Here is a 13370-nt window from a genome sequence, read left to right on the forward strand (position 1 = left end):
AGGTTCGGGGGCTAGATCCGTGTTTCATATCACATTACTTAACTTGTTTCACTAAAGCATTGTTTTATAATGGTTTAGCTATTTCCTTTGACGTTATTTATTCTCAAAAAAACAGGCCAGTGATCAAACGATCATGTTTTTACTGTAGCTTGAAAGAAATATTAGACTAGAGGAAATAGATTGAAAACTATGCTCTTGACTTACAGTACTGGTTTTTCTCATCAAAACAAAGAGTGTTGAAGTTTTAAGTCAATGAATACCTAAATTCATAGAAAGTTGCAAGTTCATATTAATTTTGAAACGCTTCGATCTACTTGAAACTGACTCTTTTGAATTACTTAGTTAATTTAAATAACATTTTTATGTTTATATCCAATAAATAAATATGTATGTGCAAAGATACCGCCATTTTTCCATAACAGAGAATGCTTGATAAAAAAAACAGATTTATTTGTCTAATCCACGGTATAATTAATACATTTTTTATTTACAAGACTACCTTATTTATATCTAATAAATTGGCAAAGTGCAAGTAAATATTTTATTCTATAAGCATGATTCTTCATTTAAAGGTAGAGAGTCTAGTGACAGGGAAATGTTCTTTATCTGCATATTTCAAATATCTCAAAAGTGATGCGGTTCAACCCCTTTTGCTGCAGCCAGACCGTGCCCCATCTCGGAAAATAGCTCGAGTTTTACGAGACCTATTGACAAACTTTTCTGTTAATTTCAACCATGGTTCATGGGCAGCTATTTTCTGGGGTAGGCGGCAATTTTCAAAAGTAAATCGAACTTTCTTAGGAAAATGATATTCTTGGGGTGTTGTGTCAGACTCAATTTCAGATCTGCCTCGTTTACGTTTGATTGAAGGATTGATAACTGGTTTGGAGGCAGTTAAATTTGCTAATTGATTGTGACAATAGTGGTCAGTTGTTAGTTTATTGTCCTTTCTCGGGGCTTGTCGTGGCATTACATGTTCCTGCATTTCGTTGAACTGGTCAGGTTGTCTGCTTGAGCCAGTTCTTCTCCTTCCAAAAGTTTCTAAAAGTTTTGCCTCGAGCTTTCTGAGTTTGGCGTGGTCTTCTTCCTTTGCTTTTACATTGCATTCTGGGAGCAAGCGTCTTATTTCTTTGGTTGCAATGCCAATATGCCTCTTATATTGCCTCATTTCATAATCTGAGAACTTGTTGAACAAAATCATGTTATCTTGGCAGCCATCTGTATCTTGCTGCTCCTAAGGAAAAGTATTCACATTTAAAATATTTTACTTAGAGTTTTAGAAAATATAGCTATTTATTACCGACTGTCAGTGATTTTGCTTGTAAAATTCTTTCAGAATTTCGATAAATTTTTTCTTTTCTATACATTTCTCATTTTTGAAGAGAAATATCTAATTGTATTTCAACGAAACAAAGAAATGCTTCCACTGAAATGTTAAGGGTCAAATTTATTATTCACCTCTTTTCTTTCTGGTTTCTGTTCACAATCTTCTTTCCAAAAATCGGCCCTAAGTTTAGTTAATTAATTTGCATCTTTTACAGAAGAGTAACTAATATCAAATCATATTTACACAAATCTTATATGCACTTATATAAAATCTGCTTTATTTGTTTAACAGTTGTATTAATATTTACCTATTTTTAACAAATAAGTATCAACATCCTTCTTGTACTTCAACTTACCAAAATTTCAAGTCCGTTAAAAAATTTGCCCCACATCCAAACCATCTTTTTCATGACATTTGCAATGTGTTTAAGCCATGGTTTTATTGCCTTTCCTTTCAGCTGTTAAGAAGAAATACCCATGTCTTACAATACGCCAGCAAACATCATAGGCCTTCTTTGTTAAATAGGAGTATTTATTTCAAGCAATTTACTACTAAATTGTATATCTGACCCAAAACATTTCTCTTAAATTGAAAATGCATAAAATATTATCCTATCAATTTCAGAATTAATAGTCAAAAAATCAAGATTAAATGCGATTTACCTACCTGTTTATATATATTGTGTGCTTTCTCGTTGATTTCATTTGCTAGTTGTTTTATCTGTTTAGAGAAAACAATTTAGTTTTAAAATGCTTAATAAATTTATTGTTGTATAATCACCTTAGTTATCCTGATTAATATCACTAACATAAAACGGTGTCTTCTTCTTGGTTCCCACAAATGAGGAAATTAAGAGACTTGTTAATAAAATATAGATTTTGCCTTTTCCAGTTATTAAGTCCTGCGCTGTACTTTTTGGGCTCTCTTTTGAATCACATGAATGTCATTTTAAATGTTTTGTATTCTTTATACTTTCCTTGACAATATTGTTTGATTACATGTATTTTCCATGTAATGACACTTGTTATCGATGATCTAATTTTACATTTAATGTTATTGAAAGCCTTTTTAGAAATATTATTTCAACATTACAACTTTCAATTTTTGGAAGAAATTGGGCAATTTTACTGTTTATGACTTTTCTTGTCAGAACATTTTGACGACTTTCTTCTGAATCAAGCCTTAAATTTCTTAATATATTTCACTTGATTTGAAACAAAATATTATTAAGAACTCTTTGAAAATAGAAAATTTTTGATTCAAACCTTTCCGTTTCAAAGCGCTTGTAGCAATTTATTCTCTTAATCCCAACTACTTACCGTGCGAAAGCAGAAATTTCTGTAGTTCAGCTTGAGCAAGTTTGCATTGATACGTTGATGATGTGTTGGATGGTTGATGTTGGTTAGCTTGTCAACATTCAACAGAAGATCATCTGCAAATGATAAAAGCATTTCATTTATTCAAAGATTTTATCACAAAATTCCATGTAGTTGGTTTGGATTTTTCGGAGATATTTGTGAGGTTTTCAGTAGTACAGATGAATTGCGACTTTTGGTAACTCAAAAATTATGAAATCTTATAAACAAGAATTGTCATCCAACCTACCGACCTTTTAAATAAAGAGTCTCCTTATTCAATTTTTCTGAATTCTAATGTTGACAGGGCAGAAGTTTGTAATGTAATGATTATTGCCTTATTTTGTAATGGTTGAGTCAGCAGTCAGACTTTTTTTAGCAGGTCCATATTTAAGTTGTAAGCCTCTTACCAATTCTTTTGAAAAGCTTTTCGCATTCTGCAGCTATTTCTTTCCTTTGACCTTCAATCAGGCCATGTCGGAACTGTAAATGAAATAAATAATGTGAATCTAAATTGAGGAATTCTCTGAAGCAAGGTAAAAGACTTAGTAGAAATTGGCAGACTTTGTTATTTCCAGAAACTATTGCAGCTTCCCTTTGATTGTGACTTTTTGTTGCCTTTATCCGGTCATTGCTGCCATGGCGCAATATAACACGACCATAGTTCTATGATAACTATTGCAAAATTTCAACTTGGTCCCTCATCTAGATTTTTTTTTGTTTTCCTCGCAATTATTGCTGTCTGTATACTTTGAAATAAATTATCCGCCTTTTTTATTATTCAATATCTTCCCGTGTATTTATAATCGGCTTTCTTTAGTCATTGGTGCTATTACGCATTATGATGCGTCCATGTTTCATAGTTCTTATTGCAAAATCTTAATCTCATGGCTTATTTTGATACCTTTACGTAATGTTTTTATAATTGTTTTCTTTTACTTTAACCTCCCAGTAATTGGTCTTGTATAATTTCAAATCAATTTTCGATTTTCTTTCAACAATTCTGTCTCTTTTTGCAAGTATATCTGGAAATTGTTCTTATCTTGATTTGAAATTTTTATCGTAGCATTTTACAGAGAGGGCTGGAGCCGAGTCCCATCCTTAGTAACTGTGGCTAGCAACATTAAGTCATCACGTGACATATTTTAATTTTTCTTAGGCCCGTGGAGATTTAAAGTCCAAGCATCACTTTTTTGGCAACTTATTAACGTTTTTTTAACATTGCAGAATCAAATTGTCTTTCATTTGTTTGAATTTTTGTACCCGCAAGTTTTTTAAATATTTGTAGGTGATTATATCTTTAAAGATTTCGGGAAACTATGACTAAAGTTTTTTACCTAAACTCAGTGAAGGGCTCAAAAAGAATTTTAACGAGTTTTTAGTAGACATTTTAAAACGAATTGGTAATTCATAACCAAATGATAGTTTCGCTAACCGTTGGTACCTGATAGAAGACTTTTCCTGTTAAATGTCAGGGGCGGATTCAGACGGTGGCACCGGTGGCACGTGCCACGGTCAGATTTCCAAATTTAAATTTTTGGAAAATGATGGACTGTTCCTAAGTATCCCGATATGGTCCTTGCTGTCTAACACTTCCTCTTCGCTCCAGCGTCTATCTACCACGCCCTCTCTCCGCTGTTAATTTAGTAGTACGCCATGTTGGATTTGCTTATTGTTTGCCTTTTGTTAACCACGGAATAATTGGCTCTACCAAATATGGACAGTAACAATCGTGCCACACTAGATATAAATAGAAGTATGCGCGCACATTTTTAAACAATATGTTTTGAGACCAAATGGCTGTGCTTTTGTTCTTGTGCCACGGTCGAGGCTCTGTATGCTTCTGTTGAGACCCGAGAAGTGTGTATTGAAATCAATTGCATCGAGATTCCGTATGTTCTTTCATTAAGTGGCACCGTGGCACAAATATTTAAAAAATGTGCTGTTGAGTATGAACTTGCTTAGGTGATTCCGGTGATTGCTGGGTAAACAAACAAAACGTGTTCGGTTTGCAGGAAACTGACGATTCAGCACGCAATAATTTTGTTGAGTTCGAATTTGAGTTTAATGCAAAGATTACCTTTGCTTTGGCAATGGATATTCAAAGAATAGTTGAAAAATCTATTAAATCGCGAGTCCATGCAGCTTTGAAGGAACTTTTCGTGGACGAGCTGTCGAAGCTTCACAAAAGTATGTCTAGTTTAATTTGTCAATAATTTGATCTGGCTAAAGATAAAGATCATTTTATCTGTCAGTTGTAAGAACTAGCCATTATATATAAATTTTTAAATGTATATTATTTAAGTGCGTCCAGTGACTGGCTTACATCAGTTTGCATCGTTATTTGTTTGCAAGTTGAAAACATAGAGCCAGTATTGTTTAATGATAAAACGACAGGAGCGGTGACAGCTTTGCGCTAAATGTAACTATGTTTTCGGTATAAAAGCTATACCCGTCTCTGTATGCTCAGACTGGGCGTTTCCTAAAGACCAGAAGGCGTGGTCACCTAACACTATTCTTGTGCCACGGTCATGATTTTTTCTGCGTCCGCCCCTGAATGTTGTCTCCTAAACCTTGTCAAGGATATTTAACAATCGGTCGATCGAACAAACCTGTGAAAGAACGATCGATACCAACGGAATTTGATTCGACATTCTCCTCCGCAGCATACACCTTCGTTTTCAGTATCTTTGTTGTGAATAAAGATTCGCTTTGAGAAATCTTTTGTTGTCACGAGCGAGTCGTAAGGTTTGAGCTCCTTGATTAAAATCAAATCGCAACAGAAATGGCAGTTTATGAACGGCGGTATTTATACTGTTGCGGATGTCCAATTTGACGTAAGAAACGTTTCTAGGGGTTTGTTTACATCGTTGTTACCCTGGCTCAAAATGGCAGAAAAATGCTTATATCCTAGATCAAAATTAGCAATTTCAATCTTAAAATATAGACTTTTATTTTTGATTTTTGTTTTGTTTAAGGTTATCTTCATTATAACTTTAAAAAAATAGAGTATGCTTTTCCAAATTTCAGCATCCTGCCAATTACACTTTTTTCCTATAGATTCAAGGTAAAAAATTGATGCATCAGCAATAGTTCTCGATAGAAAGGTATCACAAGCTCACTTTCCAGAGAATAAAACATATTTTCACTCGTTTGGCAATTCTTACTCTGGTCAATAGGGATTCTTTTTTGGTGGGACACTGCTCATCAAAAAGCAGCCCTATTGGTGGGATACATTTTTCTGTTAAGCATAAGCATTCCTTAGATTCATGGGCAAAGCGGGGGCTTAAAATTTAGTTTGGCTTAGTATGGGTATTTCCCGAATATTGTTGCTTCATTGAGATGAAATTGCCTCTGAGGTGAAATCTTCAACGACGATGACTCAGTGGTTAGGGTAGCAGACTACAGATCCAAAGTGTCTTGGGTTTGAGTCTTGGACATGACCAACTTTCGCAGTGGTAGAAATCACGAGGTGTGGTCACATCGAGAGGAAGGATCAGGCCAATGCACGAAATGCTTGGCTGCTAAGTGTCCTAAAAGAATTACTGGAAACTAGGTAGAAACAAAAAGCAATACTATTACAAATATGTCTTACAATGGATATTGCTTTTTGCGTTTCATGTGATATGGAGATGTTTGCAGGGATATACTAGATTGAGTGCGGTACAATATATTAATGCTATAATAACGATCAATGTAAGTAAATTGTACCAAGAAAACTTTTTTAAAATAAATAACGACGTTTCGAGCATAGCCCGTTATCAAGTCACTATGCTTGAAACATCGTCATTTCTTTAAAAAAAATTTTCCTGGTACAATTTACTTACATTGATCGTTATTATGTTTACAGGGATGCTGGAATAAATCTCTGAGGACTGATAAATGACAAAAAGGTAGACAGCCAAAAACCATTGCTTATTTCAATTCGAGCTTCCGTGATTTGAGAGACTGGGGTGCTTTCAGCTCCAAATTTCCGTATGAAATTCATATCATGCCATGTTCTAATGGTATCTACTAGCGTCATCTTGATTTAAAGCTATAAAGCACCAAATAATAAAAGCATTCATTTATACTTAATTTAACATTATTTCATGTTCTATTGCAATGACGACGTTTTTAGTCTTTTAATTACGCTAGATCTATAAAAAAACATAGAAGTCAAGAAATTATTAAAGAGATGCAATTATCAAAGTTGCTGAAATTTAATTATACCATGTAAAGGATTTTTCTTGGCAGCTTCTATGGGATCTTTATTCGACGTGATTTCGAGTACTGTACATGGATGACCTCTGAAACTATTTGCTTTCGACGGCTCAAAGTGGAAATTCATTTCCTACCCTTGTTGATCGATTATTTGTCAATTGTTTGAGTACAAATAAAGCCTTGACGGTTTGAAGCATTTTATTTGCTGGGTATCAATCAAAGATTTTGTGACTTGCAGACATCTACGTCATAAACTTCAAGATCGAGGGTGGTCCTCGGTTTCCTATAAAACATATCGTCCTTGTTATCAGCATTGCTTAAAGGGTTGGACAGCACTTAATGGTCCAAATTAAAATTGTATATTCTCATTGGCTCACTTTGAATCTTTGGACATGACGCATATTCATTTTCTATGATTAAGGAGTCATTTTTTGCTTGTGAATTTGAGACCGAATGGAGGATTATTCAATAATCTCTTTCCTACTAATCAACCACCTTTTACATTCGTATGGAATTCTATTGCTCTCCTCTGTATGGTTTTCGGAACGACAATTAACGGATATAAGTCCTGGCTGTCAAAAAATAAGTTCATTCAATTCCTTTAAAATTCAGCATTCTTATAAATTTCTAACAAGCAGTGGCGACCCTTGACCTTCTAGACTAGAGGGAGGGGCGTGGAGAGTGATCAAAAGACAAATTTACCGACGATGACTTTGATGTAGAAGAAGTTAAGTGCTATTTCACTTACCGATAGATAATTTTACCAACAAACTAAGGGTTTGGTAGAGAAGCTGAAGATCTACCAATGAATTCATAAAATATTGTCACACCCTACACCATGCGCTAGCTACGCCCCTGTTAACAAGAGAGAAAGGATTTCCATTTATAGGATTCCGCAATTTCAAAATGCTTCCTTCCTTGTAATATGGTAGAGTGGCAACTGTGATTCTTTTTCATAAGATACATGAAATGTTTTCTTATAATCGTTGAAGAGTATTCAAATCGTTGAAGAGTAACAAGAGGATTCTCTGAGCAAAAAGACAATCTAAGAACTTTTATTTTTGTTAAAACTTCTATCACTACAATATTTTCTGCTTCTAAGTATATAGCAAGATTCGTTGATCTTAGGCTTTATAGTTTGTTTTTCTTATTTATCTTGTATGAGGATGATGCAGGGACAGACTGACTGCCAGGGACAAGAGCACAATTGTCATTGAAATTAAGGGCATGAAACTGAAGGTGAGTGAAGTGTGCTAAAAATTGGGGTTTACGACCAGCAAACAGAAAAAGAAATTTTTTCTTATAATTTTCGCAATATATTTATAAATGTGTCAGCTGCTAATATCTTAATTTAACAATTAATAAAAAAATTCATGGAAGAAAAAGGAACCTTTAAAAACCCAACCGATGAGTAGCCTTGTAGCCCAACTGGCCAGTCTGTCAATGGCAAGATCTCAATATGCTCTGTCTATTTAAAGATGTTTTTTAAATGTTTCACAGATAACAAGATGTCACAAGAATTTTGATGGATATCAAATTGGCTTATCTTTTCAAAAATGAATAGCTTAATAAAACTTCATTTTGAGCAAAAAGAGAAAAATATCAAACATTACAAACAGCAAGTTGAAGTTTACTTCTGAGAATCCATTAGAAAGCTGTCCATATTACCAATCACCATATAAATATTGCACTAACATTAGACATATTATGGAAGTTTTAATGCGATTCTGTAGATACCCCTTAAAAGTGGTAATCAATCAATATTTATTCTCAATGTGTATCATATTAATTACAGTATGTCTTTGTAGGTGGTCTCTACCTCTAGGAAACATCTTTGGATGTTAAATAAAATTTTGAAATTTACTTACAGGTTTAAATGTAGCCAAAAATCAGCTCTAGAGCCTCTGAGATGAATCTTTAAGTAACTTACCTATTAAAGGATTATTTCTAAGAATGCTGGTGCTATACTTTTGAGAAGAAAATAAAATCGCTGTAAAAATTACTACCTTTAGGAAATGAGCCTTCATAATGATTCCCTTCTTGGCTACAAAGCAGCTCTGTAATCTTATTATAACCACTATTGCTTATCTTGTAAAATTTAACATCATGTCTCTTCGCGCATTGATTCAAACATAAATGACAAATCTTATAAAAGCAGTGCTATGGAAATTTGAAACAGCTAAGAAGAAAGTCAGTTGAAATTAGATTACTTCAAGAACTATTTTTTCTGAGATTAGGACTTTGCAGTACCAGGTGCACCATCATCACTTCCTTTATCAAATTTAGTGTAATAATTGATGTATTCTGGGTAATCAATGTATCCATCATCATTGAGGTCTTGATCTTTCATTACCATGTCTACAAATTCAACTAGAGTATCTGTCTGATCTGATGCATCATGGCCGTCACCTAAAAAAGAATATTACAATTAGGGATTCAATACCGAATTAAACAAAAATCATTACGAAATGCTGAGACAGCTCAATGATTATGCAGTGTCTTCGTTATATCATACTATGTAGTATGATATAACGAAGACACTGCATATTACATTCACATTAATAGGAGACTCCCATGCTATATTATAGCAAATTCAATATAATTAGTACCGCAATGTACCATAATTGAGGAATCAACAAACTTCCCAACAAGCCCCTCATTAGGGGTCACACTGCTAAAATATTCTTTTTCACTTTTTTTGTTTAATTTACTTGATAATATTTCTTTTTCTTAATTTTACTAGCCACTGTATGTAATAGCCAAGTGTGGGTAAATGTACAGTACAATTAGATAGAGATAGATTAGATGGATAGATAATTTTTTTATAGACAGTCTAAAAAAGTACATTTTACAAGAACAAGATTACAAAGATGATGCCAATGGGAGCATGATAGGCATGGCTACCCATTGACCCTAACAAAAAACAAGTAGCACCAAAAGCTATACCAAAATCCGGTTTAGACTGTGAGGATAGCTGGTTTGATCAAAAGACAAAGAGGCTACAACTTAAAAATAATTTTGGATAGATAGATTTGATGGATAGAAGGATAGAAGGAAAGATGGATAGATGGATAGATGGATAGATGGATAGATGGATAGATAGATAGATAGATAGATACAGTGGCAACTCGCAAATGTATTAAATGTATTAGTCTAATACATAAAATTCTTGAATTGCACATAAAATTGAAATTGAGAAATTATATTTTCTTATCTGAGTGCTTTATTAAATGAGGCGCTTACAAAAATAAAATTGTGTTGCATTCGAGCACAATACGACTGATAGGAATCAATTGTGCTGTAATGAATTGGTGGTGATCTATGTGATTAACGGAAGTATGACCCCTGTGAAACTGCCGAACAGCCTCAATGTATTACATCACTTTTTTTAATACAACCACTCAAAATCTCTTTGTGTTGGAGAGCTCTGTGTGAGGTGTATTCTTTTGTGCTACCTATCCGTAAGTATATGCCTGCGCAGCGAATGTATTAAATCTTGTTTTCTAATACACTGGAACTACAGCTCTGAGAAAGCCATACCGCATTTCAACAAGAAGCGAGTCGCTGAAGCGTTCTCCGTTTGGTTTTAAGACCTTGTCAAAAAGTCACTTTGAAATACAGAACTTCTGAGTCTGCCTACAAAACCTTTTCATGAATGTGTGGTGACGAAAAAAGCAAATGGCTGCTCTCTTTCAAAGTCCTCTTTGGTTTCAGCAGGATATCTTGGTTTCAGAAATAGTGCATTTTATTACATAATTTTAATTTTTTCCAAGTAATTTCTAATCAAAACAAAGTTGTTCCCCTTAAGTTAACACTAATCTTCCCCCTTGTTTTGAATTTTAATATGAAGTGGTTGATTCCACGCAAATGGTCAATAAGAATCATGTATGAACTGTGAAAGTGACCCTTCCTTTTGATGTATTAAGATGAGTTTTCTAATACACCAGGGTTTAAGGAACAAACAGGGGCTGATAAGCTGTTTTGCATCGGCTTATCGTGGCGCCAGTGCGACCCTAACAACAAGGACCTAGCCCACAGGCCTTTAGCGTAAGGGTAGTTCATAAAAGAATCCATTTTGCGTGGGATCTGGATGAAACTCGGAAGAGAGAAGTGGATAGGCACAACCACATTTTTAGTAACGTGAAAGGAACCATCTTACCTCCAAGATTTAAGATCGAAAAAATAGAAAAAATTCTTGTGTTTTTGCAGGTTTAGCAAATAATATAGAGATAGCTCTCTGGACAGAAACAATTTAATGAATACGCAGTGGCGTGATTTATCTGACTGTTTCGATATTTTTTATCAGCAGATAGATAAAAAACCCTTAAAGTGTGAATTTTGTGCAGTGCTTATAGTGACTTTGTTTTTCCGCATTGTTTCACTCGTCATTACAATCTAATACAACATTTATTTGGGTGCCAGCCGCCATTGGATAGATAGATAGATAGATATTAGAAATACAAGACAACCTACCATGGTCATCCCCATCATGATGATGTGTCATTGACTTTAATAATTCCAAACCATCTAGCTTTGTGTTGTTATCATAATCGTGCATCACAAAAAATTGTGTCTGGGCATCATATTGCTAAAAATAATAATACATATCTTTATAAATATTGCCTTGGAAAATATTGCAATAATGAATATTTTGACTGAAAATTAACAGAAGCAGCCATTAAAATAATTGTTTATTGAATGCTTTGGGGTGTAGATCAGGATCTTCTCAAGATGCAACTTTGGATTTCACACTCACTATGATCATCAGGAAATGTATCTCAGCTGGTACAGAGAAATGAAATGCTTTACATGTGACAAGGTCTGCCTTGTTGGTGCCCCTGAGATTTGTGGGCCAAATACAACTTGTATAGGTTTAACTCATTAAAGCAATTCATTGTATTTGCATTCCATCAGACCCTAAACAAGTCTGCAAGAATGCTGGCCTATGTTTATAAACATGATAATGCAGCCTTACAAGTCACAAATTGCTCAAAGTATATCTAGCTCCAGTGGTGAAAATTCAGGCTTTGTTAAAGGGGCTTAAGCCTATGATTTTCTGACAATATAACATCTTGGATGGGCTTTTGGCATGTTAAATGTTCTTTTAAGTATCCGCATGTTAAGGATAGGCTTTAGGCATGCTAAATCTTATTTTTCAGATGAGAACGGTGACTGGGGGGCCTGATCCCCTATGCCCTAGTATATACTTTCGGCCACTGTTCAGCTCCTTATGGACAACAATTCCACCCACTCTACAAAATATTTGTGAATAAATTTTTTTGTATATTGTTATGGCTTTTGTATATATTGTTATGTAAAATGCATTTTCTCAGCCCTGAGAAGAAGGGGGCTATTTTCTTCTTAACCCCACAATTTTTTGGGACTGTATTGGTCAGTCTCTAGCACAATTGACAGCCCAGAAAAAGTGAAATGACAAAAGAACAAAACCTTCTGTCTTGTGACTGTTCTGTGGGCAATCTTGAACCCTGTATTGATGCCTTTTTACAGATTGTGTATACAATCCAGGAGCACATATGAAACATATAGCCTTGTGTTATATTTTAAACCAGATGATTTTGATGTATTACAGGCTACTAGCTAAAATTTTCACCAAATTATAATTGTTATTATAAATTATTTAAAATGTATGTAATTGGCAAACTTTCCCCCCTGGTATACATGTTCAAGACACTGTTTTCATACATTAAATCAAATAAGATTTTATTTTACCTTAAGATAGTCATCAGCCTGTTTGTCATTAAATCCATATTCAGCTTTCAAATGTTCTTTAATGTGTCTTTTGGAATAAAGAAAACATATTTAAAAATTAATCTTGGGAGTTATGACTTTAGTCTGAAGCTGAAACCATCTTTACATACAAACAAAAGACATAAACTGAAAAAGTGTTGAAGGAAATGTCCAACTATGAAAAAAGGCTAACAACGATAGTTACCAAAACAGTTTAAATATAAATCATAAAAGTCGCGGTATTTAATGCCAAAACAAAAAAGTTAGATAAGGCACTCAAAAATTTATTCAACTCAAGGCCAATGAAAACTACATTGATAATTTCAAATAAGAATGCTAAATATTTCAATGATATTTTGACAATATTTCGACATTAAAAATATATTGTTATGACATTTTCTGAAACGTGGCACTTACTGAGAGTCTTTAATAAGTTTCATTGGATCAATCTTTTGCCCAGCATTTTCGCCTTGCTTCTGCTCTCCCGCCGGTTGTTCCTCCCCGAGAATCGTTGTAAAGAAATATAACGACAAAATAGCAAACAAATCTAATAATTCAATCCTCATCTTTGATATGGGGAACAAACCATTTGCAGCTCGACTTAACTACTTTCCTCTTTAATTGTTGATATAAAGGTAAACAAAACAATCGACTTTGGCGTTTATGCAGATTGTGTGTACGTGGCCTAAATGCATGCTTTGCCACCTTCAAGGAGAAACACATTTTCGGTCGATCCT

At 34.1% G+C, this 13370-nt stretch overlaps 1 protein-coding gene across 1 annotated transcript; it reads right to left on the reverse strand.

Annotated features, from left to right (window-relative positions):
* Positions 1–7926: 7926 nt before the first annotated feature.
* On the reverse strand, positions 7927–13349 carry LOC135696713 (multiple coagulation factor deficiency protein 2 homolog). Its single transcript, XM_065216197.2, has 4 exons — positions 13051–13349; positions 12616–12682; positions 11359–11473; positions 7927–9294 (listed from the first exon to the last, which is right to left on the reverse strand). Exons 1-4 carry the CDS (start codon positions 13197–13199, stop codon positions 9119–9121), a joined length of 507 nt encoding a protein of 168 aa, XP_065072269.2. The 5' UTR covers positions 13200–13349; the 3' UTR covers positions 7927–9118.
* Positions 13350–13370: the final 21 nt, after the last annotated feature.

This window comes from Rhopilema esculentum, chromosome 18 (assembly GCF_057945365.1).
Source record: "Rhopilema esculentum isolate cy_ngs chromosome 18, ASM5794536v1, whole genome shotgun sequence".
NCBI classification, from domain to species: domain Eukaryota; kingdom Metazoa; phylum Cnidaria; class Scyphozoa; order Rhizostomeae; family Rhizostomatidae; genus Rhopilema; species Rhopilema esculentum.

Bases quoted from the DNA above. Each gene is read 5' to 3' on its own strand.
- LOC135696713 (XM_065216197.2), bottom strand. From the start codon at position 13,199: ATGAGGATTGAATTATTAGATTTGTTTGCTATTTTGTCGTTATATTTC. The intron at 12,683-13,050 runs GTAAGTGCCACG...TTATTCCAAAAG, and splicing joins AAACTTATTAAAGACTCTCA to ACACATTAAAGAACATTTGA. The intron at 9,295-11,358 runs GTAGGTTGTCTT...ATTCTTTTTTAG, and splicing joins TCATGATGGGGATGACCATG to GTGACGGCCATGATGCATCA.